Genomic DNA, 25,203 nt, shown 5'->3' with positions numbered 1-25,203 from the left:
CTTGCTGCATCCTTCCACCTCACTCACTGCAATGCTTCAGGTGACCAGTGGTTAAGGACAGCAGCTGCCTCTGGGGTGGGGGACATCCCTGGCTTTTAGAGGGAGCATGCATTCTCGATGACGTCTCATGGCCGTTGCTTCCCCCTCCCCCCTCGTCTCTTCCCTAGTCTGGTGCTGCTGGTCATCCTTAACATGATGCTCTTCTATAAACTCTGGATGTTGGAATACACCACCCAGACCCTCACTGCCTGGCAGGGTCTGAGGCTCCAAGAAAGGTAATCCTTGCCTCTTCCCTTTGCCACCACGTTCACCCCACCTGGTACCGTGCCCCAGTTCCTGCCGCCCAGTCTCCTTGGGACTGCCCTGCTGCCCTTGGCCAGTGGGTAACCCTTGGGGATGCATCCGTTGGCAAGCTATGAAAACTGTCCGCGTAGCTTTAGTCTGCTTCAGATCGGGGGCACAGGGGAACCGGGGGGCATTGAGCAGAGGACAAAGCAGTCTGATGTGACTCTCTGTCCTCTAGGGGTCTGGGAGCACAGGAGAGTCCACTGAGCATAACTCCAGCTGCCAGGGTACCCCTTCTTCTACCCCACAGGTTACCCCAGTCTCAGACAGAATGGGCCCAGCTCTTGGAGTCCCAACAAAAGTACCACGATACTGAGCTCCAAAAATGGAGGGAGATCATCAAATCCTCAGTGATGCTTCTTGACCAGGTGAGATGTCCCCACCTTCTCTCCTTGCCCCCGTCTTCCAGAGATGGAGCTCCTTCCCTGCGCTCTGGGAAAGATCACCATCCCCATCCCCACCCACCGGACCTCACTCTCCCATTTCATTCTTACCCTGGGCCATCCGATGTTCTGATTTTAAAGCCATCCTGGGATGGGCTGTTGGAAACACAGGTGCACTCCCCCAAATAATAACAATGAAGTTTGCGGGAAAGTTGTAGGTTGCACGGAAGGACCAATCTTTTTTCTTTTTTGGCAACTCACAGCCATCTGACAGGCATTTGAAGAGAGAACCTCTATTTCACAAAGATTTGTCTTCCCAGAGGGCCTAATTTTCTAGTCCCTTTTGATGTATGCCATCCCCCCTCCCCCGCCCTGAACACCACATAGCCAACACACAACCCCTAATACGTCATTCTTCCCCCGAGGCTGCGCTGCTAGTCTGGGAAAATGGTTGGTGAACTAAGTCATCTTTCCATAACATCTTCTAGTACAGGTGCCTGTATTCCTTCCAAAAACTAGATGCATCTGTTTCAGAAAATCCTGGGGCAAAACCAATAATAAGTTTAGTTGTATCAAGGGCGGGAGCGTCTGACTTCCCCCAGAAGAAGTTAACATCTTATACAAAACTGCCATGTAGTTGCCAAGACAGCAAGAAGCTACCTTTGCTCTAAAGACAGTTAAGAAGATAAGAGACTGAGGCTTTGTCTTGTTCCCATTAAAATTTCTGTTCCTAAGGCGTTCCTTATGTTTGGTGACCAGCCAGACTTGAGGTGGAATCCCGACCTTGCCACCAACTAGACCTTGAGCAAGGGACATAACGTTACTGACTTACAGTTTCTTCATTTATAAAATGATTATAATTGTAACTTCATGAAATTGCTGTCGGGATTTGATGGTCCATGGGAGACACTCCTTAATAGTAAATCTTATTTCCCCTTCATGGTGTGGTCTTTGCTCTAAATTAAGGAGAGAGAGTTTTAATGCAGCTGTCAGGATCCGGTTGAAGGTGTTTCAGGATATCATGTTTAGCTTTAAAGCCATGGATTTTTTTTTTTTTTTTTTTTAAGGGTAAACAGCATAGCAGGCGTTTCAAAAGACCTGTCCTATCAAGAAGGGTTGATAGAATTAAAGATATGCCCGGGAGAAGGAAAGACGGGGGTGAGGAAAACAGGATAGGTGTTTTGTTTCATTCCCTTTAAGAGTAGCTTCTAAAAGAATTAATAACAAACCCCCTATCCCCGAGGAGCAGAGGGGGGTACAGAAGACCCGGAGAGAAGAAAGCTGTAGATTAGGCAGAGATCAGAGGATCTGAAAATCCATGACCGTGTGCCACGAAATGTTAATTGCATTGTGTTGTCATAGAGCGGCTTATTCAGGGGCCGTATTGAAATGTGTCGTGGTAGGACAAGCCAGTTGGGTTCTGCCGCTGACCTAACCATATTAGTGTGCCTGTTTCTTAAAGGAGGTTAAGAGGAAGAAATTCAGTCAAGGTTAATTCCGTGATATGGGTACAACTAGAAGCCTACTCAGCCGTCCATTCTCTGCTTGACATGCGGGGTGTATATGCTGTCCAGACACACACGAAACAAAGCGATTACAGAGGAGTCCACTGCAGAGTCCTAGTGAGTGCTTTCCAGGTGGCCAGGAATAAGAAAGAGGATTATGCGCCAGAGAAAGTTTGGATTTGTTCTGGGTCCACAATGGGTGAGACTGGAATGGGCAAGAGAGACGAGTCCTAGGCGGGGGGAACAACGTGGCAAAACGTACAAAGGTAGAAATACCGAGTGTTAGGGTCAATGGGGAAACCAAATCCAATGAGTAGAAGACCGCCTAGTGTGGTTCCTTATAGCAATTGAATGCTTTGAGGGAATTTTTTTTTTAAAAATTTTTTAATGTTTATTTTTGAGAGAGGAGAGAGAGAGACAGAGCGTGAAGAATAGAGAGAGAAGGAGACCCAGAATCTGAAGCAGGCTGCAGGCTCCAAGCCGTCAGCACAAGAGCCCACGGGGCTCGAACTCACGAACTGTGAGATACGACCTGAGCCAAAGTCGGATACTTAAACCACTGAGCCACCCAGGCACCTTGAGCGAATTCTTTTTTTTTTTTATTTTTTGAGAGAGAGCGACAAAGTGAGCAGGGGAGGGGCAGAGAGGGAGAGAGAGAATCCCAAGCAGGCTCCACACTGTCAGTACGGAAAGGGCTTGAACCCACAAACCATGAGATCATGACCTGAGCTGAAACCAACTAGTAGGATGCTTAACTGACTGAGCCACCCACATGCCCTAACCCTGAGAGAATTCTTCATTCAGCAACAGAAGGACTACAAATCACTGAGACACAGTGAACCTCACCCTAGGGGTTCCCAGTGCTAGACTGGCTGTCCCCTTTCTGCCTGAGACGATGTCCTACCTTGTCCTAGGAGCCCGGCTCCCTTGAACTTGCTGGCATGATAGGGGACTTGCCCTAGGTGGGCGTGGTGGGTGCTGCTGGACAAAGAAGCCCACTGGGGGTGCAAACCCGTAGCTGGGTGGGGTTCCCTGTCTTCCAGATGAAGGACTCTCTCATCAATCTTCAGAACGGCATCAGGTCCCGCGACTACACATCAGGAAGTGAAGAGAAGAGGAACCGCTATCACTGACCAGGCAGGAGCAGGGGTGGCTGCAAGAGGCCTGTGCAATACGTGTACATAGACCATATAAATATATATATATAAATATATATATATATACAGAATATAAATATATATATATTATATACAGATTTTAAAAAGAGATAATGCCTATGTACCAGGGAGAAGGAGCCGGACGGCCTCCTGTGCTGGCCGGGCCGAGGGGCCGAGGAGGGCAGGGACCACCTCTCAGCACCGACCTCCCCTGATCCTCCTCCTCCCCATCCCTTCCCCCACCCCCAACCCTTTCCCTCACTGGCCGTCCTTGGCTCTGAGAAGGGAAATGTTGTTGAGCCAAAGTTATGCCTGTGAAGACCCTGGGGTCTCGAAGTCTCAAGGGGGCATTGCTTAAGGTGCTTCATTCCCCAATCCTCTTTTGATTTGTCTCCAAAATAAAAGAGAATCTCCCGCCCCCCCCCCCCCCCCTCCCTGCGCTTCCCCAGGTGCTCTCTTGTGAACAGGAAGCATCCAGGGCCGGAGCCCAATCAAAAGTCTGCCACCTGTGGCCACGCCCCTTTCTGTGGACGCCACGCCCCCAACCCAGTTGGGGGGTTGGAGGGCTGGGAAGGCTGTGCCTGCGTGATTGGGCTTTGTAGCTGAAGGCTCCCCTGGGGACTTGTGTACCTAACGGTGTTCTCCTCCATCACCCCTGCACCTTCCCCTAACCCGTGTAGGGTGTGGACCCAATAAGGGCTGGGAATTTCTGACCTTCCCACCCCCCTTCTCTCTGGTCTTCTCCCAGGCTGGATCTGGGTGAAGTGTCACTTTTTAGTGCCTAAAGCCCTATTTTTTCTCTGTGCCCTAAGAGCACACATTGTTTATTAGCCAGGATGGAGCATTTTTGATCTTGTTAAACCCCTTTTTAAGTGGTTATAAGCAAGGCGGGCCTGTGGCTCTAATTCCTTCATTTTGAGCTGTCCATTTGATTTCTGGGACGATCCAGGGTGCCCTAGGGACGTCCGGGGTTTGGGAGAGCGAGTGCCCTCACATTGTACATATTGTGGGTTCACACGGAACGCTGTGTAAGTAGTGAGCAACTTGGTGAGTGCTCACTTGGCTGCCAGCATCGTTTACTCTAAGAGAAGAGCCAACTTTAGTCAAGGGAGACACTGGAGACCTTCTGCACAAGGAAGGAGACCTAGGCTTTTGGAAGGAATACATTTGGGAAACATGCGTGCATTTGTGAAGGAAAAGGCCTGATTGAGTCTCTGCCCTTTGGAGGCCATTCCAAATCCTGTTTCTAAGACTTAGGAGAATTCTGGTAAAGGGGGCAAAGCCTTCTCTGGTCTCTGGCCCCAGGGAGGTAGGAGAGCACTAAGGAGGAGAAAGTGAGTCATCCAGATCCATTTTGGAGTTGGTTCACTAGGATTCGTGCACTTATCTGACCTCTATCTGACCTCGTCGGGCCCTTGTAGCCACGATTACCATTTTTTATTCACTAACTGCTATTCTAACATATAATGACCAGAGGGATCCTGCCAGCCCCAGGCAGAGCTCACAGTGCTCAGTCAGGAAAGGATCGTACCAGTTTGGCAAGGAAAGTTCTTTTAGATTGCTCGTTATTCTAGTGGGCCTCTTGATGCGAGGGACAGAAGAAACGCAGGGCTTCTCACTGATGTGGCCCAAAAGAAGGGCAAGTTGTGTTCTTCTCTTGGAACGGCCGGAACATCCCACTTTTATAATCAAAGACAAGTTTTTGACTTTTTAGTCTGAGAATATGGCCTTATTATTGCCCTAAGAGCAGGAATACATGCCCCAGGGGAGTAGGCTGAGAAGGCTCCACAGAATCAGCTAGAATTGATATCCCTCCTCTAGAAAAGGAGATGTGAGGGATGGAGTTGAACATAATCCTTGGGAAGGGTGCATAGGCCCACGGGTCAGTGGGTCACCACTCATTCTTGTCCGGGGCTCTGAATGGGAGACACCCTGGTGAGGGTCAGGGCTCGTGGGCCCTGGGCCAAAGGAGGAATAGTGCAGACTGCTAGAAATTTTCCTGGTGCAGTGGCCAGAAGCCAAAATTAGTGTCAGAAACCTTTGAAAGCAAAAATGATAAATTCTCTAACTTAATCCATGTACAATTATTTATCTAAATCCATTCAATTGTTGAAGGTCCCATGGTGGGACCTTTGGGGTGACTTACAAAGGGTTCTCTGCCGGCAGTAAAGCAATACAAGTGGGCCTGGCTACGCAGAGTTGCTCAGCTTTTGCTTTACCTCTTCGGCCATTCCAGGGAGGAGTAGGTAACAGGGAGGGACGCATTTAGTATGTCCAAGGAATCATCATGATTGCTGGGGGTGTGAGCCCGGGAGACAGGGTCTACACACAGGGAACGTCCCTCCACCTGCCTCTTTCCTAGGAATCATGATCTCTCTGGTGGGCCCTCTCTGATATAATAACATTTTAAACCTTCAAACCAGGAGAAAGCTCAGCACCTCTGTTGACTCCCAAACAAAAGCTCCCCCCCCCCCCCTTATTCAATAGCCTGTCGAAGAAAAGGGATTCATCTTGCCCTTGCAGATAAGTCTGGGAGTGAAACTGATACATAACATTGCAACTCAAATCCAGCAGCTTTGATTGTAGCTGTCTACCTGGGAGCATCCAAACTACCACCCTTTCTGTTACTTCTTCCAGCCAGTGCTTTGTTTTTGTTCACGTAAGAACTCTGGTCACATAGGAGTCTTTATGTGAGGATTCCTGTTGTAACAATTGAGAGCTTGCGCTCAAAGATTTTGCAAAGTTTCTAACCAGGTGGCAAACAACTACTGGGTCTATACTTCCAACTGCAGTGTACTTGAAGGGATTAAGATTGGCCTTGGAGAATCCACTCGTGTCTACAACTCGTCTGTCCCCCGTCCACCTCCCTGGCACAGGGGCAACAAGACCGGCAACCTAAAGCTGTCTGTAAGGGCACTGGGCTGAGTCAGGAGACCTGGGCCCGAGGCCTGGCTCTGCTCTTAGACAAGTCCCTTCCCCTTTCTGAACATCAGTATCCTCGTTTGTAATAGGAAGGGGGGTAGGCTAGACTGTCTCGAAGATAGGTTCTAGCTGAGCATTGTCTTGGAGGCTGGGTCAGAGACTGGCAAGGCAGGGCTTTCTCAAACGTGGAAGGTGCTCTGCCAGAAGAGAACAAGCGTCTGAGCTAGAGCTTCCCTGGTGTTTAGAGGGGTAGTAGGACAGCATCAGGGTTCCCAAGAAATCCAGGGTAGTTAACTTTCTTCTTTATGGGCTGGCAGGACTAGGGAGGCCTAGTGAGGTAGGGAAGGGGAGATAAAGTTTGTCGTACTTCCCAGTATTAACCTAGGAGGGTGGTTCTTCCTTTGTGGGCTTAGTCTTTGTTTGGGAAGGGACTTTCTCTAAGTTGGGAGGAGGATAATGGCAAGAATGGCACCATCTTGGATTGAGCTCATCTTTCGTCTCTAGGCTATAAAGCCTTTCATCTGTCCATCCTTCCTCCTCCTTGCTAGAAGAAACACTGGAGAGAAGCCATTCCTGGCCCTAGCACTTCTCTTTTGGCTCAATCCAAACCTTGTTGGGTTTTAGATTAATTGTGAACCTTTGGCTAAAATCCTTGGGTTGCTTTAGAGCACTGACCCTAAGAATCTGGGATTTTAGGAAGGGGGAGGGGGATCAAGAAACCTCAAAGAGGAATGCTTTGCTAGAAATGGCTTCCCTCTGTGTCCCTCTCCCTGATCCATGCTTGAACCATGTCTAAATCATTTGTGGACAGCATTTCTAGGGTGAAATCTTGCAGAAAGGACTAGGGGAAGACTCTTTCTAGACTATTTGTGGTCCCAGAAGGATGCTTTCTGTGCCATACTGTGCTGTTGCTTTAGCTCTGCAGGGCAGCCAAAGCCAGCCCTTCCTCTCTAGGACCCCCAGGTGGCAGGGCTGTGGTCTCCCTCCCCACACCCCCGGACCCCACCTCCCCACTCCAGTCGGAAACTTGAGAACCTGGCTTCCTAACTCTCTCCTCCCCCACCCTTTGTCTCTAGGCTGTGGGACAATCATCCCATCCACCACTTGACATCCTTGACCCTCGTCCCCTAGCCTCCAGCAGGCTATCCCCACTCCCTCCACCTCTATGTTTTCTTCCAGAAGATGCGTTTTGGGTCCGAGTGGAGCGATTTTCTGGAAGGCCGTCTTTTTAACGCCCCTGCTTCCCTGATGTGGAGCAGGGATTTGCACAAGGTGTAGAGAGCTCCCTCCCCACCTCTCTGCCCAGCCTTGTTACCTCACTCCTGCTCCAGCCATGGCTGCAATGGGCCCAGCCAGCTCCCTGTCTTGGTGTTCTGTATGACAGCTCAGGGGTCTTGGGCATTGTTTTCTGTTGTGACTTGAGGTCCTCAGCAGGCCTGGGAGCCTGGATTGGAGCCTTGGCTGCTGGCGAGAAGCACCTTGCCTGCCAAGAGGAGCTGATGCCAGACGATCTACCCGACATGTGAAAGCATAAAGAATATTGTCATCTCTGCCCCTTGGCCCCCTTGCTTCTCTCGACACAGTGAGACGCTGCAGAAGCAAAATGGCGGCCTCTGCTCCAGGCAAGACAGCTGGCTGTCTGGGGAGTTGGCCCTGGGCTTGGATGCCACGTGCTGAGATCGCGTAACAAAAGCAACCATATTTGCCAACGGTAGTGTGTGGCTCCCCACATTTCCCTATCCTGCACTCTAGGGCCAGACCACTCTCTGCATGGACCAGATCATCTTCCCAAACCCATGGTGCTTTTCCCCCCACTCAGCCTAGACTTCAAGGTGGGGAGGATGGGTCAGAGGCCATAGCGGCCCCTGGATAATCCTGACAAGGGGTGGAGTGGGGTGAGGCAGAGGGAGCAGCCCCCAACACCTGCACTGGGCCATATATGGGAAAGAACACAGGTTGATTGCAGTCGAGTTGTCTGGCCATCTGTATTTGGATCTGTAACTGTACTTTGCCTGGCGCTGTGCGCAAGGTCTGAAAACTTAACTGCTATTACCTAGAAACCATACATGGCTTCCCAGCCAAATCTTAATGTAAAGTAGCTAGAGCCATGGAAGTACAGTATGAATTAAAAGAAAAAAGTATTGAACTACAAATAATAAATGGTGTGTGTGTTTATTGCTGGACTCATCAGCACTCATTGTCCCAAATGTTTTTGGTTCTCCCAGATGTGATGAGGGCAAGGCCCAAAGACGTGTGTGTGTAGGCATGCTCATACACATATGGACAGCCATCCGCCCAACATCTAGGACGCCCTTTCCTGGGGAGGGAGGCAGCCTGATAAAGGTGAATGGATGAGTTTTGGAATCATACCTGAGTAGAGATTTTAGCATCACTGTTTATCAGCTGTGTGACCTTGGTCCCCAGCCATTATTCCAAGCCTCAGTTGTTTAGAGATAATATAAAATTGTGTGTGTGTGTGTTTCTTAGTATAGTGCCTGGTACCATACTGAGATAATTTTTATTCCATTATTAGCCAGTACTATTATGATAGGAGCATATGGTAGACTGAGTCCCAACAACAATTTCTTATGTAACTTTTTCCTTTTGTGCCTTAGCATTTCCAGGAAGGTGGACATTGAGAGACAGCTTTGCTCTATTTCCTTAACCTAGACCGGTAAGGGAGTTAGCCCCTTGCCACCTGGTGGGAAACTTTCTTGGTGTCAGGCAGGAGAGGACTATTGACTCTTTTATTTGGGGGGGGGGGGGGGGGAGGGGGCAGGAGAAGAGGGAAAGAACAGCCAGATCACACATTTATGGTGTTTAATTCAGACTGTTAAATGCATTTTTCATTGCCTGGGAAAATGTCCACTGATGGTGAGGTCAGGAATTGATGCAGGCTGGAGGGGGAGGTGGAGGCCATAGTATTCGTGGCAGACGCACATTGTAGAGCAAAACCAGAGCAAGCTGTGTGTAGAGACGCTTTATTGACACGAACAGGGTATTTCCTGAAAAACACTACATACTGCCATTAGGTTGTCGAGAGCTTGGGTGGTCGGGAACGACATTGCTAGAGTTCAGAAAAAGATTGGCTGTGGAAAATGAAGAAAAAGCACTATGAAGGTGACAATGTGGCAAGGAGATCCATCAGTTGAAAGACCTCAGGAGTTTACTAATGGTATCTGATGGTGTTTCCCAAACCTACAAGCACGGTGCTTCCGTGGCCTCCCTCCCCATCACACACGCTGACATCAGATGCAGCTCTTGCCTGAGGGTGACTCGGGGTCTGTAAGGGAGACGTATTACCAGCGTTGAGGCTTATCTGGCCTGTGATCGGGATTGAGTTTGATTACTACGACTCAGACTTGCTGCACGTCCTTCTCTACTGGGTCCTACTAGACTCAAGTAAGATAACTCAACGTGAGTTCTCTGCTATGGTGGAGTTTCAGAGATTAGGACAAGTTTGGATGATGGTATTTTTCAGACCTAAGACCACGGGGCACACTGAGGCTCTAGATTGGTGCTCCAGGCAGAGTGGGTGCTGAAATGCAGAATGGATGGATGATTGGAGGATGAACACAGTACTACTCAGATACACTCACAGTGACTAGGTGAATTCACTGGCTTAGGGATCTTTCATTTACAAAAGGAGGGGTGAGGAAGGCTTCATTTTACTGTACTTTTCTATTTCTTTGTTAATTTGGGAAAGGAGAACCAAGATCTATTCTGAAATGTGTCTAGCTTTTGCTTCTTCCTACAAAGATGCCAGTTACACAGCCTTTCCCCTCCGATTGATGTCAGGTTCACAGATTCTGAGTTGGGTATACTTTCCTTTTTGATCTAGTAGTTTCCTAGGAAGAGGAGGGAGCTACTGTCTCTTGTCTTAACCATTCGTTGCTATACACATGTATCCAGCATGTTCCTGCTTTGAAAAATTCCTTTCCTACTAACATCTAGTCGGGCGTCGAAGGAGAAACCAGAAACTCAAGAGTATCAGAAATCTGGGTGTGTGGATGTTGGGGGATGGAGAAAATAAGGGAAAATGCTTTTAAACAAACAAAATAAAGGTGGGAGTAGGTACAGGCAGTGTCTGTCACAGTACGTCCACACAGGAGTCAGGGCTGTGATATAAGACTGAGCTAGCAGTAAAGGTCAGTAGGACAGGGTGTATACAGTGCCAACTGATTTGAGCAGGGTCAAGTTCTTGGCTGTTAAGCAGTAGGAAAAGGAAAATAAGACCTAAGCCTGGCCTGGTCTTTAGTGAATTGTGTTATTGAGGATTGGTCATGGAAAATATCCAGCACCAAGATAACAGATGGGGTTCCTAAAGTGATAATAGCCCTTGAGAACATTTCTAAGCCCTTTATAGGAACAGCATGCCAGATGAAGTTTCCAGAGCAATGCACATTTGGTCTGGGTCCTCTAGGAATATGGGGAGCGGGGAGGATTTGAAGCAGGTTGGGGGGGTCACACTACCCTTAGTTCTGTAGTCCTGATCAAGTCTCCCAAGAAGGAGTTGAATTACGCTAAGGGAGAAAGAGTGACGTGGAAACCAACTAGAAAGAGAAAACCAAAACGAGATAGACTCTCAAAGCACATTAGGAGCACTGGCTAAGAAGCAAAGCGGTAGAGGAGCCGTCGGGTGGCACTAGGGGTGAGAGAAGACGTCAGACATCTCAGGACAAGCAGGAGAGGCAAAGATGAGGCAAAAGCTCATCAATGAGAGGAAACGATGCAGCTGTGATCAAAGTGGAAAAAGGAACTGAGCTCTCCACTTACCGGCTGTATGACCTTAGCATGTGGTAAGGCTTCTTAGCCTCCAGCAGCCTCAGTGTGCTTGCTCACTTGTGATGTGGGTATCAGTAATACCCACCCCACAGGGCTAGCTGTGGAGAACTAAGGTAACAGAAACGAAAGCACTTTGTAAACCATATTGCTCTAATGACAGAATTGAGAATGAGAAGGGTTGAGAAGTTAAAAAAAAAAAGATTACCTGTAAAACGTAAATAAGGGCGGGGGGTGGGGGGGAGATGGTAGGTGCCATTCAGTTCATTAAAAACCACTCAGGAAATATCTGGGGTGGGCTTTTTTAAAAAGAAAACAAAAAGGCAGCCATCATGCATATGACTTGATTTTGAGTTATCTAAGCATCGATGCTTAGATGCATTGTCTACTGGAAGCAAGAGGAAGGTGGGGTGATAGGAAGTAGCTCGCTCCTACTGAAAGCTCAGCCATCCACCAGCCACGGGATCAGGAGAACCGCACAGTAATCCACGCCTATTCTCTATAAAGTGCGAAAAATGATCTATATTCTGTCCCCGATTTCGGAGGAATCATGTGCAAAGTTACCGATGAGAAAGGCCGTAAGTTTACTGCAAGTATTTTCTTCAATAAAATTGGACTCTTGAACGTGTGAACAAGGACTTGTGTCAAGTACTTCCCCAAGAATGGAAGAGTTGGAAAAAAAAATGAGTTCGTCGGGTGAGGCCCAGAGACAGAGGAGTGTGATCTTTCCCCATGAATTCCCCCAGATCTGAGGGACACCTGTCATTGAGTCCCAGACACTTGCATGTTCTCAGAACCCATGAAGCAGCCTTCCCCTCGGTCACTAGGTGCTGAAGGACATCACATTTGGACCAGCCACTCAAAACGAAACGAGATACTGACTGAAAGTTTTCCAGTGTCCCTGTGCTCTCCCAAAATCTAGAAAGGAAAGAAACCCTCAACAACTAGACATCATGGATTCACCTAGCCCATCCTGCCCCTATCACTTCACTCATTCTCTCATCATCCTTCTCAGACTAAAAAGCACGTTTCTTAGTTTAAATATTCCCAGATGCAGTCTCTGGAGGATTTTTCAGAGTCACAAATCTTTTCGCTAAGGAAACTCTTCATGTCTACCCCATGTCTTCCTCTCTGCCTTTTGGCTAGTTTCCAGGTGTGTGGGTCTATCAGAGTTAACCTCAGCCAGACAGTCCACCCCTGTGCTTGTGAAAGAGGCATGGCTGTAGCCAAACTCAGTTTCAAGGTCTTTTTAAAACCAAAATTATCCCATCTCTGAAAGTGTCAAGTGGGAAGCGCCTAAGGCTTACTACGTTCCAGTTTATCCTCTGAAATCTCTTAGTTGAGCCCTGAGTCTCAGTTGCCTCCTGTAAAAGGAGGGATAATACTGACCTACAGGAATTTTGAGGAAAAGAATTTAGAAATTTCAGTTTCAATGCCCACAAGAATATAATGCTTCCCAGCCATCTCAGATGGTGTGCTCCACTTGGAGGGCACACATACATTACCCTAATAGGGTGATGAACATGTTGTATGAGTTTTGAGGGCCACTTCTGTCTTTGGCTTCTTGAAAGGCTGAGGCCAACCTAGTCCTTAGAGACCTATCGGGATCTAGCCCCAGAGTACCAAGTTCCAGAGAACATCTTGGTCCATGCTTAAACTTTCTATCACTGAAGATCCTAGAAAGGCATGCTTTGCTCTGATGCTCTAGTCAAGTGGGCCAGGAACTTGGCGGGGGGTGGGGGTGGAGGGACTGATTTCAAGGAATCCCATTTCATGATGCTCCTGCTTTAACCAAATTAATCATTCTTACTTCCTTCCATTAAGACATCCATTCACTTGCAACAAAGAAGAATGAGCCAGTTCCAACCAGTTAGGGACAGAGGGGTGTGCCATCTTCAGCATTTGTACAAAGTCATTTGGAGCACAGGGAAGTCCAGTTGGCATGGGAGCTCCTTGCTTGAAAGCTGGAACAGGGTGAGGTTGAGTCCGTGTAGAAATGTTTACTCCTCAGTACTGGCCAAGTCTTATGGTGTGTAGAGGTCTGATGGAGTTAGAAGTCAGAGGTGAAAGTTCAGAGGTGAGTGGATGCATGATGAATGAATAGAAGGATGGATGCATGAAGGGAAGTGATCTGGCCCCTGGGGCACCCTCCTGATGCTGTTAACATCGCTGAACCTGGAATATCCAGTCCCTCAGTGTTCAGCCCACCTACCAACAATAAAACAACTCACTGAGAATTTCCAGCCTGGCCCAGTCCAGGCTAGCCAAAGACACTGACCAAATCCACAATCCTTACAAAGGAGGGAGTGGGGGAACTACTTTTTGTCGCTGTGGGTAGGAAGTTCACATTGCTCAGGCCAAAGCAATTCACTTTCTGAAGGGCTTGACGTCACACAGAGCTTTGTGACCTGGATATCGACTTTAAGAAGTACCCCGAGGGTGGGAACTCTGGGTAGGGTAGAAATCTACGGGGTCAAATTTAAAGTCACTTGGGTGTGGGTGACCAAGTCACTTGTACAAGCTGCCATCCTTATCCACCTTCGCCTGCCCTTCCCTGTACATCACCTCAGTCACACCCTTCTATTCCTCCACTGGTACCGCAGAGTTCTCTTTGTTCTCTGATGGGATGGCAAGGTAGTCAGACCTGGAGGAGGGCAGATGGGGGGAGAGAATCAATACTTTAGTACCCAGGGGTGGGAACACAAGAAACGGGAAAGAACAAGGGCACAGGAACAAGGACATCTATAGAATAGCTCTGCGTTTCCTTCTTCCTGTGTGTCCCAAGAGAAAACTAGAATGGTCCTTTCATAGGGAACTAAAATAATAGGCGTTTTTATTTTTTCCCTCCACTAGCAGTGTGTGAATCTTCCCATTTATCCACATGGATCTCGGGACTTCTTATTGTTAGATTAAAATGTTGGCCAAACTGATGGATGTGAAATTATATTTTATAGTTGCTTTAATATTTATTTCCCTGATCACTGCTGATGTACATTTTTCATAAGATTATAGGCTATTTGGATTACTGCTTCTGTAATTAGACTGTTCATTTGCTTTGGCAGCTTTCCTTCTGAGATGTCTCTCTCATGGATTTTTCTTTGATCGTTTTGTGTCTTGAAAATAATCTTCTCCCAGTCTGTGGTTTCTCTCTAACCTTTGTTTATGGATTCTTGTAATGAACAAAAGATTTTTAGATATAGTGTCATGAAAATTATCCATTTTTCCTCTCTGTGTGTAATGAAGATACTGTCTTCTATTCCCTTAATAGAATTTTCAAGTTTTACGTTTTATCTCATCTCTACATCCACTTACAACTTATTTTTGTTTACTGTGAGAGATGGGGACTCTTACTTTCTTTTCCATATGGATAAGGAATTGTCCTTCCACCATATATTGGAGAGTTCATTCTTCCCTAAGCGATTGTGGTGCCACTTCTGTCATATATTATATAAAATTGTATGTACACACTTATCTATTTGGGGGCTCTCTGTTTTATTCTCTTTGTGCTGTATGCTTAAGACAGTATCAACAAATTCTTTAATTTCTCTATAAGAAATCTACATATCTGATAGGAAAAGTCCTACCAGCCACCTTCCTTAAGTATTGTTCTTTTTTTGAAATAGGCAAACTATGGCTCGTGAACTAAGAACAGTTGTAAGGGTTACGAACAAAGAAGAAAAACCAAAGAACAATATACAACAGAGACCCTGTGTAGCCTGCAAAGCCTAAAATATTCACTATCTGGCCATCGCTTGGTTTAGACTAGTTTTGGCTCTTTGCTCTTCCATGTGACTTTTAAGACCAGCTAATTGAGTTCCTTGAACAATCTAATGGGTATTTTGATTGAAATGCCATTGAATTTGCAGACTAATTTAGGAGACAGTTGCCGTGTTTACAACAGCGAGCTTTTATTCTCCATTTATTTAGGTCTTAAGTCTTTCAGTAAAGTTTTGTGCTTTTCTCCTCAAAGGTCTTGCACATTTTTATCAAATGTATTCCCAGATACCGGAGACTGTTTGTTGGTACTGTAACGGAAATGTTTTCCAATGTTTTCAATATTTAAATGTTTTTCTAAATTTTTGTGGCTGGAACCATAGGTGGTTTTTATACTTTTATGTTGTGATTTGTATCAACAGTCTTGTGGAACATTCTCACTCACTCTAATGGTTTGTCTGTAGATTCCATTGTATTTTCTATGTAGGTGGTAGAGGGGGTCATGGAAAGGATGTGGCTGCCAGGTGACCTGTAAGCTGGACCCCAGCAATCAGGGGCTCCCCCTTCCACTTTCCTTGGGGTGTCCCTTCCAGTTGCCTTCCCCACTCCCAGAAGCTGCCCCAAGGCCACATCTTAGGACACGGATGTAGTGTTAAGACTATCTGGACAATATACATGTCCGAACCCAGCTAAGGCCTCTCTACATAAACCTCTAAGATTCTGGCAGGCTTATCTTGTGGCTGCCCTAGAAAAGCCTTCCGTTCGCACCCTGGCTCACTCAACCTGCCAGCTCCCAATCCGGGGTGGCCTGCGTCTTCCTTCAGTCTCTCCCTGCCTTCCGTGTATGGGGGCAGGTTTCAGGTGACAGCCGGGGAGCTCCATAGGAGGTTTCAAACCAACAGTAGATAATTATACTGGGTGTGAATCATGATTCTTTAGTTTCTTCCCTTACAATTGTTACTCTTTTTTTCCCCTTTGTATTTACTTAGTACACTACCCACAAACTGCAATATAATATTAATAGAAGCAGGGAGACGTGTCTAATATTATAACACAGATGGTATTTGCTGGAGGTTATCTCAGTGGCTGCCATTTATCACTTTAAAGATGATTGGTGTTTGATTTTTTTTTTTACTGTTTATTTTTGAGAGAGAGAGACAGAGCGTGAGCAGGGGAGGGGCAGAGAGAGGGGGAGACACATTATCCAAAGCATGTTCCAGGCTCTGAGCTGTCAGCACAGAGCCCCATGCAGGGCTCGAACTCACAAACTGTGAGATCATGACCTGAGCTGAAGTTGGAAACTCAACCAACTGAGCCACCCAAGCAACCCTGATTGGTGTTTACATTTAATATTTATCCTGCTCAGGACATGCGTGCTTCCTGAATCTGAGAAGTCATGCTCTGTTTAGCCATTGTATCTCCGAATATTGTTTCTCCTCCATTTTCTCTATTCTATTCTTTTTTTTTAATCTTTGATTTTATTTTTTTTTAATTTACATCCAAATTAGTTAGCATATAGTGCAACAGTGATTTCAGAAGTAGATTCCTTAATGCCCCTTACCCATTTAGCCCATCCCCCCCACACACCCTCTGTTAGGTGTTACCCATTTAGCCCATCCCCCCTCCAATAGCCCTCTGTTTGTTCTCCATATTTGAGTCTCTTATGTTTTGTCCCCCTCTCTGTTTTAATATTATTTTTGCTTCCCTTCCCTTGTGTTCATCTGTTCTGTGTCTTAAAGTCCTCATATGAGTGAAGTCATATGATATTTGTCTTTCTCTGACTAATTTCGCTTAGCATAATACCCTCCAGTTCCATCCACGGAATTGCAAATGGCAAGATTTCATTCTTTTTGATTGCCGAGTAATACTCCATTGTATATATATACCACATCTTCTTTATCCATTCATCCATTGATAGACATTTGGGCTCCTTCCATACTTTGGCTATTGTGGATAGTGCTGTTATAAACATGGGGGTGCATGTGTCCCTTCGAAACAGCACACCCGTATCCCTTGGATAAATACCTAGTAGTGCAATTGCTGGGTCGTAGGGTAGTTCTAATTTTAGTTTTTTGGGGAACCTCCATACTGTTTTCCAGAGTGGCTGCACCAGCTTGCATTGCCACCAACAATGCAAAAGAGATCCTCTTTCTCCACATCCTCACCAACATCTGTTGTTGCCTGAGTTGTTCATGTTAGCCATTCGGACAGGTGTGAGGTGGTATCTCATTGTGGTTTTGATTTGTATTTCCCTGGTGATGAGTGATGTTGAGGATTTTTTCCTGTGTCGGTTGGCCATCTGGATGTCTTTTTTGGAGAAGTGTCTATTCGTGACTTTTGCCCATTTCTTCACTGGATTATTTTTTTGGGTGTTGAGTTGTAAGTTCTTTATAGATTTTGGATACTAACCCTTTATATGATATGTCATTTGCAAACATCTTCTCCCATTCTGTCAGTTGCCTTTTAGTTTTGCTGATTGTTTCCTTCGCTGTGCAGAAGCTTTTTATTTTGATGAGGTCCCAGTAGTTCATTTTTGCTTTTGTTTCCCTTGCCTCCGGAGACATGTTGAATAAGAAGTTGCTGCGGCCAAGATCAAAGAGGTTTTTGCCTGCTTTCTCCTCGGATTTTGATGGCTTCCTGTCTTACATTTAGGTCTTTCATCCATTTTGCGTTTATTTTTGTGCATGGTGTAAGAAAGTGGGCCAGGTTCATTTTTCTACATGTCGCTGTCCAGTTTTCCCAGCACCACTTACTGAGGAGACTGTCTTTTTTCCATTGGATATTCTTTCCTGCTTTGTCAAAGATTAGTTGGCCATACGTTTGTGAGTCTATTTCTGGGTTCTCTGTTCTGTTCCATTGATCTGCGTGTCTGTTTTTGTGCCAGTACCACACTGTCTTGATGATTACAGCTTTGTAGTATAGCTTGAAGTCCGGGATTGTGATGCCTCCTGCTTTGGTTTTCTTTTTCAAGATTGCTTTGGCTGTTCGGGTTTTTTTCTGATTCCAAACAAATCTTAGGGTCATTTCTTCTAGCTCTATGAAGAATGCTGGTGTTATTTTGATAGGGATCACATTGAATACGTAGATTGCTTTGGGTAGTATTGACATTTTAACAATATTTGTTCTTCCTATCCAGGAGCATGGAATCTTTTTCCATTTTTTTGTATGTCTTCTTCAATTTCTTTCATAAGCTTTTTATAGTTTTCAGTGTATAGATTTTTCACCTCTTTGGTTAGATTTATTCCTAGGTATTTTATGGTTTTTGGTGCAAGTATAAATGGGATCAATTCCTTCATTTCTCTTTCTGTTGCTTCATTGTTGGTGTATAGGAATGCAACTGATTTCTGTGCAATGATTTTATATCTTGCAACTTTGCTGAATTCATCGATCAGTTCTAGCAGGTTTTTGGTGGAATCTTTTGGGTTTTCCATATAGAGTATCATGTCATCTGTGAAGACTGAAAGTTTGACCTCCTCCTGGCTGGTTTGGATGCCTTTTATTTCTTTGTGTTGTCTTATTGCAGAGGCTAACACTTCCAATACTATGTTGAATAACAGGGACAAGAGTGGACATCCCTGCCTTGTTCCTGACCTTAAGGGGAAAGCTCTCAGTTTTTCCCCATTGAGGATGACATTAGCGTTGGGTCTTTCTTATATGGTTTTTATGATCTTGAGGTATGATCCTTCTATCCCTACTTTCTTGAGGGTTTTTATCAAGAAAGGATGCTGTATTTTGTCAAATGCTTTCTCTGCATCTATTGAGAGGATCATATGGTTCTTGTCCTTTCTTTTATTGATGTGATGAATCACATTGATTGTTTTGTGGATATTGAACCAGCCCTGCATCCCGGGTATAAAACCCACTTGGATGTGGTGAATAATTTTTTTAATGTATTGGTGGATCTGGTTGGCGAATATCTTGCTGAGGATTTTTGCATCCATGTTCATCAGAGAAATTGGTCTATAGTTCACCCTTTTAGCAGGGTCTCTGGTTTTGGAATCAAGGTAATGCTGGCTTCATAGAAAGAGTTTGGAAGTTTTCCTTCCATTTCTATTTTTTGGAACAGCTTCAAGAGAATGGGTGTTAACTCTTCCTTAAATGTTTGGTAGAATTCCCCTGGAAAGTCATCTGGCCCTGGACTCTTCTTTTTTGGGAGATTTTTGATTACTAATTCAATTTCCTTACTGGTTATGGGTCTGTTCAAATTTTCTATTTCTTCCTGTTTCAGTTTTGGTAGTGTATATGTTTCTAGGAGTTTATCCATTTCTTCCATATTGCCCATTTTATTGGCATATAATTGCTCATAATATTCTCTTATTATTTTTATTTCTGCTGTGTTGGTTGCAATCTCTCCTCTTTCACTCTTTTTTTTTTCTTTTAATGTTTATTCATTTTTGAGAGAGAGACAGAGCATGAGTGGGGGAGGGGCAGAGAGCGAGGGAGACACAGAATGTGAAGCAGACTCCAGGCTCCGAGCTGTCAGCACAGAGCCCAAAGCGGGGCTTGAACTCACGGATGGACCACAAGATCATGACCTGAGCCAAAGTCGGACGCTCAACCAACTGAGACACCCAGGCGCCCCAATCTCCTCTTTCATTCTTGATTTTATTTATTTGGGTCCTTTCTTTTTTCTTTTTGATCAAATTGGCTAATGGTTTATCAATTTTGTTAATTCTTTCAAAGAACCAGCTTCTGGTTTCATTGATCTGTTCTACTGTTTTTTTGGTTTTGATAGCATTAATTTCTGCTCTGATCTTTATTATTTCCTGCCTTCTGCTGTTTTGGGGTTTTATTTGCTGTTCTTTTTCCAGCTCTTTAAGGTGTAAGGTTAGGTTGTGTATCTGAGATCTTTCTTCCTTCTTTAGGAAGGCCTGGATTGCTATAAACTTTCCTCGTATGACTGCCTTTGCTGCGTCCCAGAGGTTTTGGGTTGTGGTGTTATCATTTTCATTGGTTTCATGAAATTTTTAATTTCCTCTTTAACTTCTTGGTTAGCTCATTCATTCTTTAGTAGGATGTTCTTTAGTCTCCAAGTGTTTCTTACCTTTCCAAATTTTTTCCTGTGGTTGATTTCGAGTTTCATAGCATTGTGGTCTGAAAATATGCATGGTATGATCTCAGTCTTTCTGTACTTGTTGAGGGCTGTTGAGACCCAGTATGTGGTCTGTTCTGGAGAACGCTCCATGTGCACTGGAGAAGAATGTATATTCTGCTGCTTTAGGATGAAATGTTCTGAATATATCTGTTAAATCCATCTGGTCCAGTGTGTCATTCAAAGCCATTGTTTCTTTGTTGATTTTTTGATTAGATGATCTGTCTACTGCTGTGAGTGGGGTATTGAAGTCCCTTACTATTATGGTATTACTACCAATGAGTTTCTTTATGTTTGTGATTAATTGATTTATATATTTGGGTGTTTCCACATTTGGCGCATAAATGTTAACAATTGTTAGGTCTTCTTGGTGGATAGACCCTTTAATTATGATATAATTATCATAATTCTTAATTATGATAATTAATAATAATATAAATTATAATTAATTATCATAATGATATAATGCCCTTCTTCATCTCTTGATACAGTCCTTATTTTAAAGTCTAGATTGCCCGATGTAAGTATGGCTACTCTGGTTTCTTTTGTTGACCGTTAGCATGATAGATGGTTCTCCATCCCCTTACTTTCAATCTGAAGGTGTCATTAGGTCTAAAGTGGGTCTCTTACAAACAGCATACAGATAGATCTTGTTTTCTTATCCATTCTGTTACCCTAGGTCTTTTGATTGGAGCATGGACTCATTGATGTTTAGAGTGAGTACTGAAAGATATGAATTTATTGCCATTATGTTGCTTGTAGAGTTGGAGTTTCTGGTGGTGTTCGCTGGTCCTTTCTAGTCTTTGTTGCTTTTGGTCTTTATTATTATTATTTTTTTCATCTTTTCTCCCCTCAGAGAGTTCCCCTTAAACTTTCTTGTAGATGGGGCACCTGGGTGGCACCTGGGTGGCTTAGCCAGTTAGGCGGCTGACTTTGACTCAGGTCATGATCTTGCAGTCCATGAGTTGAAGCCCCCACATCGGGCTCCGTGCTGACAGCTTGGAGCCTGGAGCCTGCTTAGAAATCTGTGTCTCCCTCTCTCTCTGCCCCTCCCCCATTCACACCCTGTCTCTCTCTGCCTTTCAAAAATGAATAAATGTTAAAAAATTTTTTTTAATTTCTTGCAGGGCTGGTTTAGTGATCACAAACTCCTTTAATTTTTGTTTGTCTGGGAAACATTTTACCTCTCTTTCTATTTTGAATGACGGCCTTGCTGGATAAAGAATTCTTGGCTGCATATTTTTCTGATTCAGCACATGGAATATATCCTGCTACTCCTTTCTGGCCTGCCAAGTTTCTGTGGATAGGTCTGCTGCAAACCTGATCTGTCTTCCCTTGTAGGTTAAGGACTTTTTTTTCCCTTGCTGCTTTCATGATTCTCTCCTTTCCTGAATATTTTGTGAATTTGACTATGATATGTCTTGTTGATGGTTGGTTTTTGTTGAATCTAATGGGAGTCCTATGTGCTTCCTGAATTTTAATGTTTGTGTCTTTCCCCAGGTTAGGAAAGTTTTTCTCTATGATTTGCTCACATAATCCTTCTACCCCTATTTCTCTCTCTTCCTCTTCTGGGACCTCTATGATTTTGATGATGTTCCTTTTTAATGAGTCACTGATTTCTCTAATTCTTAAATCGTGCTCTTTTGCCTTAATCTCCCTCCTTTTTTCTGCTTCATTATTCTCCATAAGTTTGTCCTCTATATTGCTGATTCTCTGTTCTGCCTCATCCATTCTTGCTGCCGTGGCCTCCATTCACAACTGCAGCTCAGTTATAACATTTTTTATTTCATCCTGACTAGCTTTTACTTCTTTTATCTCAGCAGAAAGGGATTCTAATCTATTTTCGACTCCCGCTAGTATTCTTATTATCCTGATTCTAAATTCTGGTTCAGACATCTTGCTTGTATCTGTGTTGGTTAATTCCCTGGCTGTTGTTTCTTCCTGCCCTTTCTTTTGGGGTGAATTCCTTCATTTCATCATTTTGAAGGGAGAAAAGGAATTAATGAGGTAAAATTAAAATTAAAAAAATTAAAAAATTAAAAACAAACACACACACAAAATCGGGTAAATGATGCTAGATCTAGATCCTAGGTGTGTTTTGGTCTGGGTGTTGAAAGGGGCTTGACAGATTAGAGAAAAAAGAGGAAAGAAAAAAAAAAAGGAAATCATTTGAAAATTTGAAAAAATTAATACACTGAAGTAGACTAAAATGAAATGATGGAAGTAAAATAGAATTTGAAAAAATTTACACAAAAGTAAAAAATATAGGCAGCTCTTTCTGCCCATGGGTCCTGTCCCCATGCCTTAATAAAATCATCTTTGGGGCACCTGGGTGGCTCAGTCGGTTAGGTGGCCAACTTCGGCCCAGGTCATGATCTCGCAGTCCATGGGTTCGAGGCCCGCGTTGGGCTCTGTGCTGACAGTGCACAGAGCCTGAAGCCTGTTTCAGATTCTGTGTCTCCCTCTCTCTGACCCTCCCCTGTTCATGCTCCGTCTCTCCCTGTCTCAAAAATAAATAAAAAACGTTAAAAAAATTAATTAAAAAAAATCATCTTTTTCACACCAAAAAAAGTAAAAAATATAGTAGAAAAAAATTGAAAAATATTTTAATAAAAATTGAAAATAAAGATGAATTTTTTTCTCTTTCTATATTCAAGAAAAAGAAAAGAAACGAAAAAGAAAAAAAAAAGAAAACTGAATAGATGGACTGGCAAACAGCCAGTGGAACAAAAATACGACTGAAATTACTTCATTTTCCCTTAGAAGTCAAACTATGAAGCCCCTTATAGTCCATAAAATAAGCTGGCGGAGAGATTTGTGTTCCTGAAGCTCGAGGTTGGCCCAGTTGGGCGGGGCTTAGCGTAATGGCTCTGTTCTCCACTAGATGGCGCTGCTTAGCTTACTGGGGCAGATGGTTGTGGCGCTCGTAGGTGCGTATGCGCATGCGCGGGAGCGGTTAAATTGCGTCACCCAGCCACCCGGTCTGTAGTATCTGAATTCTGTTCTCCCCGATCAGCAATCGTGCACCCGTCCTTTGTCTTCGGCTTCCATCTACTCCCCGCTTTTACACGGTTCGTGACCAAGCCCCAGGCAGCACCTCCCTCCCGAGTTTTGTCTCAGACGCGGCTGTGTTTCCCGACTCCTTACTTCTGAGGGACTGCGGCTTTGGCCCGTTCTGCAGAGGGTCTCACTGAGCAATGGCCAGGTGCCGGCCGCACCCGGGAACATTTGCGGGACCGTGCTGCTGCTGACACCCAGAGACTGCACCCAGAGACTGCGGCCTCTGTCCTCTCTCCGCATGCAAAAGCAGCTCCCTGCCCTCTGTGGCTTCTGTCTCCCCCAGTTCACCTCTCCGCGCTGGGTACCTGCTGAATTCTGTGGTTCAGGTTGTGCAAACTGTTGTGTTAATCCTCAGATCAGTTTTCTAGGTGTGCAGGATGGGTTAGTGTTGGTCTGGCTCTGTCTCAGGGACGCGAGGCACACAAAAAACTTCCATGCTGTTCCGCCATCTTGGCTCCTCTCCCCCTTCTCTGTTCTATTCTAAGAGATATTCTCATTTTCTTTTTTCATGTTTCAGTCTGATATTCCAGCCTTTTATATCTCTGTGCTTCATTCTCTATAACTTCCTTACATTTGTTTCCAGCGTGTCTGTTATCTACTGTTCTGGTGAACCAATCCATCAAGTTTTAAAATTTATTGACTTTATTTTTCATTTCCAGATTTTAAGCTTCCTATTTAAAATCTGTTCTTTTTTCTTCGCAACTTATTCTGTTCTTAGGCTTTTGGCTCCTCTTTTAATTGCTTTCACTCTTTTAAAAAAAATTTTTTTTAATGTTTATTTATTTTTGAGAGAGAAAGAGAGAGAGTGCAGAGCGTGAGTGGGGGAGAGCGGAGAGAGAGGGAGACACAGAATCCTAAGCAGGCTCTAGGCTCCAAGCTGTCAACGCAGAGCCCAGTGTGGGGCTCGAGCTCATGGACTGTGAGATCATGACCTCAGCCAAAGTCAGACACTTAACCAACTGAACCACCCAGGTGCCCCTTGCTTTCACTCTTTTAAATAAACTTATTTTCTAACTTCTACCAGGTCCTTTTTTTTTTTCAACTTTTTTTTTTTTTTTGGGACAGAGAGAGACAGAGCATGAACGGGGGAGGGGCAGAGAGAGAGGGAGACACAGAATCGGAAACAGGCTCCAGGCTCCAAGCCATCAGCCCAGAGCCTGACGCGGGGCTCGAACTCACAGACCGCGAGATCGTGACCTGGCTGAAGTCGGACGCTTAACCGACTGCGCCACCCAGGCGCCCCTACCAGGTCCTTTTTGTGTCTGAAGTTCCTGGGATGTAATCTTGCCATTTGTTACTTCTCTTGCTTGTGCTGGATTGTTTGCTGCTGTGTCTTTTAGCTTTGGATCAGATTGTGAAATCAGATTCAGCAATGCTTTATGTAGGGAATCCTGTTAAGCCTCAGCTGTGGGGTAGGTCCCTTCAGAATGGTTTTTCATTTGCTTCTACGTGGTGATCGCTGTCTGAGGATTAATCTTTTAATTGACTTTCTCAGCTTGAAGCTTCCTGGATCATGTAAGTAGTATAAAATTTAAATCCCAAACATTGTGAGAGTGGGCTTGCGGTTACTAATTCTCAAGAATCTTTTAGGTTTCTACTTGGGAGTCAGGCCAAGATGGATATGTTTCCTTGGCTTTGCCCCAGGCGGGTGGACTGATTTTCTGATCTGTCCTTTGCATGTGTTGTAGCTCTTTGAGGATCCGGGCTCTGCTGGGGGCCTCGGGCCACATGGTCCCGGGCACACTCTCTCAGGTTCAGTTTTCTCATCCATAAAGTGGGTATATGACTCTGTTTTCTGTGCAGGCCCCATTGTAGACACTTCCTGTCCAAGTGTGGGCACTTCCTGTCAGAGCACTAAAACCCAAGCACCCTAGGTTCCGCCAGGAATGACAGCCTCCCTTGTATATCAATACTTTCTAACCTTGTATCAGTTGTAATTTTTACTTGCCTGGGATCATAGATATCATGCAAAATATCGAACATTTTTAGGTGATAATAGTCTACAGCTTTTAGGTTATCCCCTCGGCCATGTTGCCAGCCTTGTAAATCTATGAGAGTTCTGTTTTTTCTTCTCCCCAAATAACAGGCCAGAGGGGCCCCCTGGGCCCTCAGACCCCATCTTTTTCTCAGATGTGCTCACTCCCGAGTGACTAGGGCCTTGGTGAAAATGGCCGAGGTGCAGTCTGGACATTGGAGGATGAGAGCCTCTACTCCGCGTATCCAATTGCTGCCAGGCTCCAGGG

General features: G+C 44.9%; 2 protein-coding genes and 1 long non-coding RNA gene across 22 annotated transcripts in view; 1 reads left to right on the top strand and 2 right to left on the bottom strand.

The window, feature by feature from the left end:
- GRAMD1B (GRAM domain containing 1B) overlaps positions 1 to 8,495 on the top strand; it is a 242,468-nt gene extending 233,973 nt beyond the window's left edge. For 13 of the 17 annotated variants that reach the window (XM_053900339.1, XM_053900331.1, XM_053900333.1 and 10 more), the window contains 3 exons: positions 168 to 275; positions 524 to 713; positions 3,277 to 8,495. In XM_053900339.1, the coding sequence (XP_053756314.1) occupies positions 168 to 275; positions 524 to 713; positions 3,277 to 3,366 (388 nt within the window). In that variant the 3' untranslated portion in view covers positions 3,367 to 8,495. The remainder of the gene's footprint in view (positions 1 to 167; positions 276 to 523; positions 714 to 3,276) is intronic. The other 4 variants (XM_053900348.1, XM_053900335.1, XM_053900336.1 and 1 more) reach the window with 2 other exon arrangements.
- Positions 8,496 to 9,277: 782 nt separating this feature from the next.
- The window catches only part of SCN3B (sodium voltage-gated channel beta subunit 3), a 31,663-nt gene continuing 15,737 nt past the window's right edge, over positions 9,278 to 25,203 (bottom strand). For 2 of the 4 annotated variants that reach the window (XM_053900350.1, XM_019433492.2), the window contains one exon: positions 9,278 to 13,738. In XM_053900350.1, the coding sequence (XP_053756325.1) occupies positions 13,665 to 13,738 (74 nt within the window). In that variant the 3' untranslated portion in view covers positions 9,278 to 13,664. The remainder of the gene's footprint in view (positions 13,739 to 25,203) is intronic. The other 2 variants (XM_053900351.1, XM_053900352.1) reach the window with 2 other exon arrangements.
- Positions 19,845 to 23,785, bottom strand: LOC128776205 (uncharacterized). The gene is made up of 2 exons (XR_008421270.1): positions 22,462 to 23,785; positions 19,845 to 22,228 (listed from the first exon to the last, which is right to left on the bottom strand). It is a non-coding gene; the product is annotated as an uncharacterized LOC128776205 (long non-coding RNA).

This window comes from Panthera pardus, unplaced genomic scaffold, assembly GCF_024362965.1.
Source record: "Panthera pardus isolate Hobbes unplaced genomic scaffold, ASM2436296v1 HiC_scaffold_12, whole genome shotgun sequence".
Taxonomy (NCBI): domain Eukaryota; kingdom Metazoa; phylum Chordata; class Mammalia; order Carnivora; family Felidae; genus Panthera; species Panthera pardus.
This window is presented reverse-complemented; position numbering and strand designations above follow the sequence as displayed.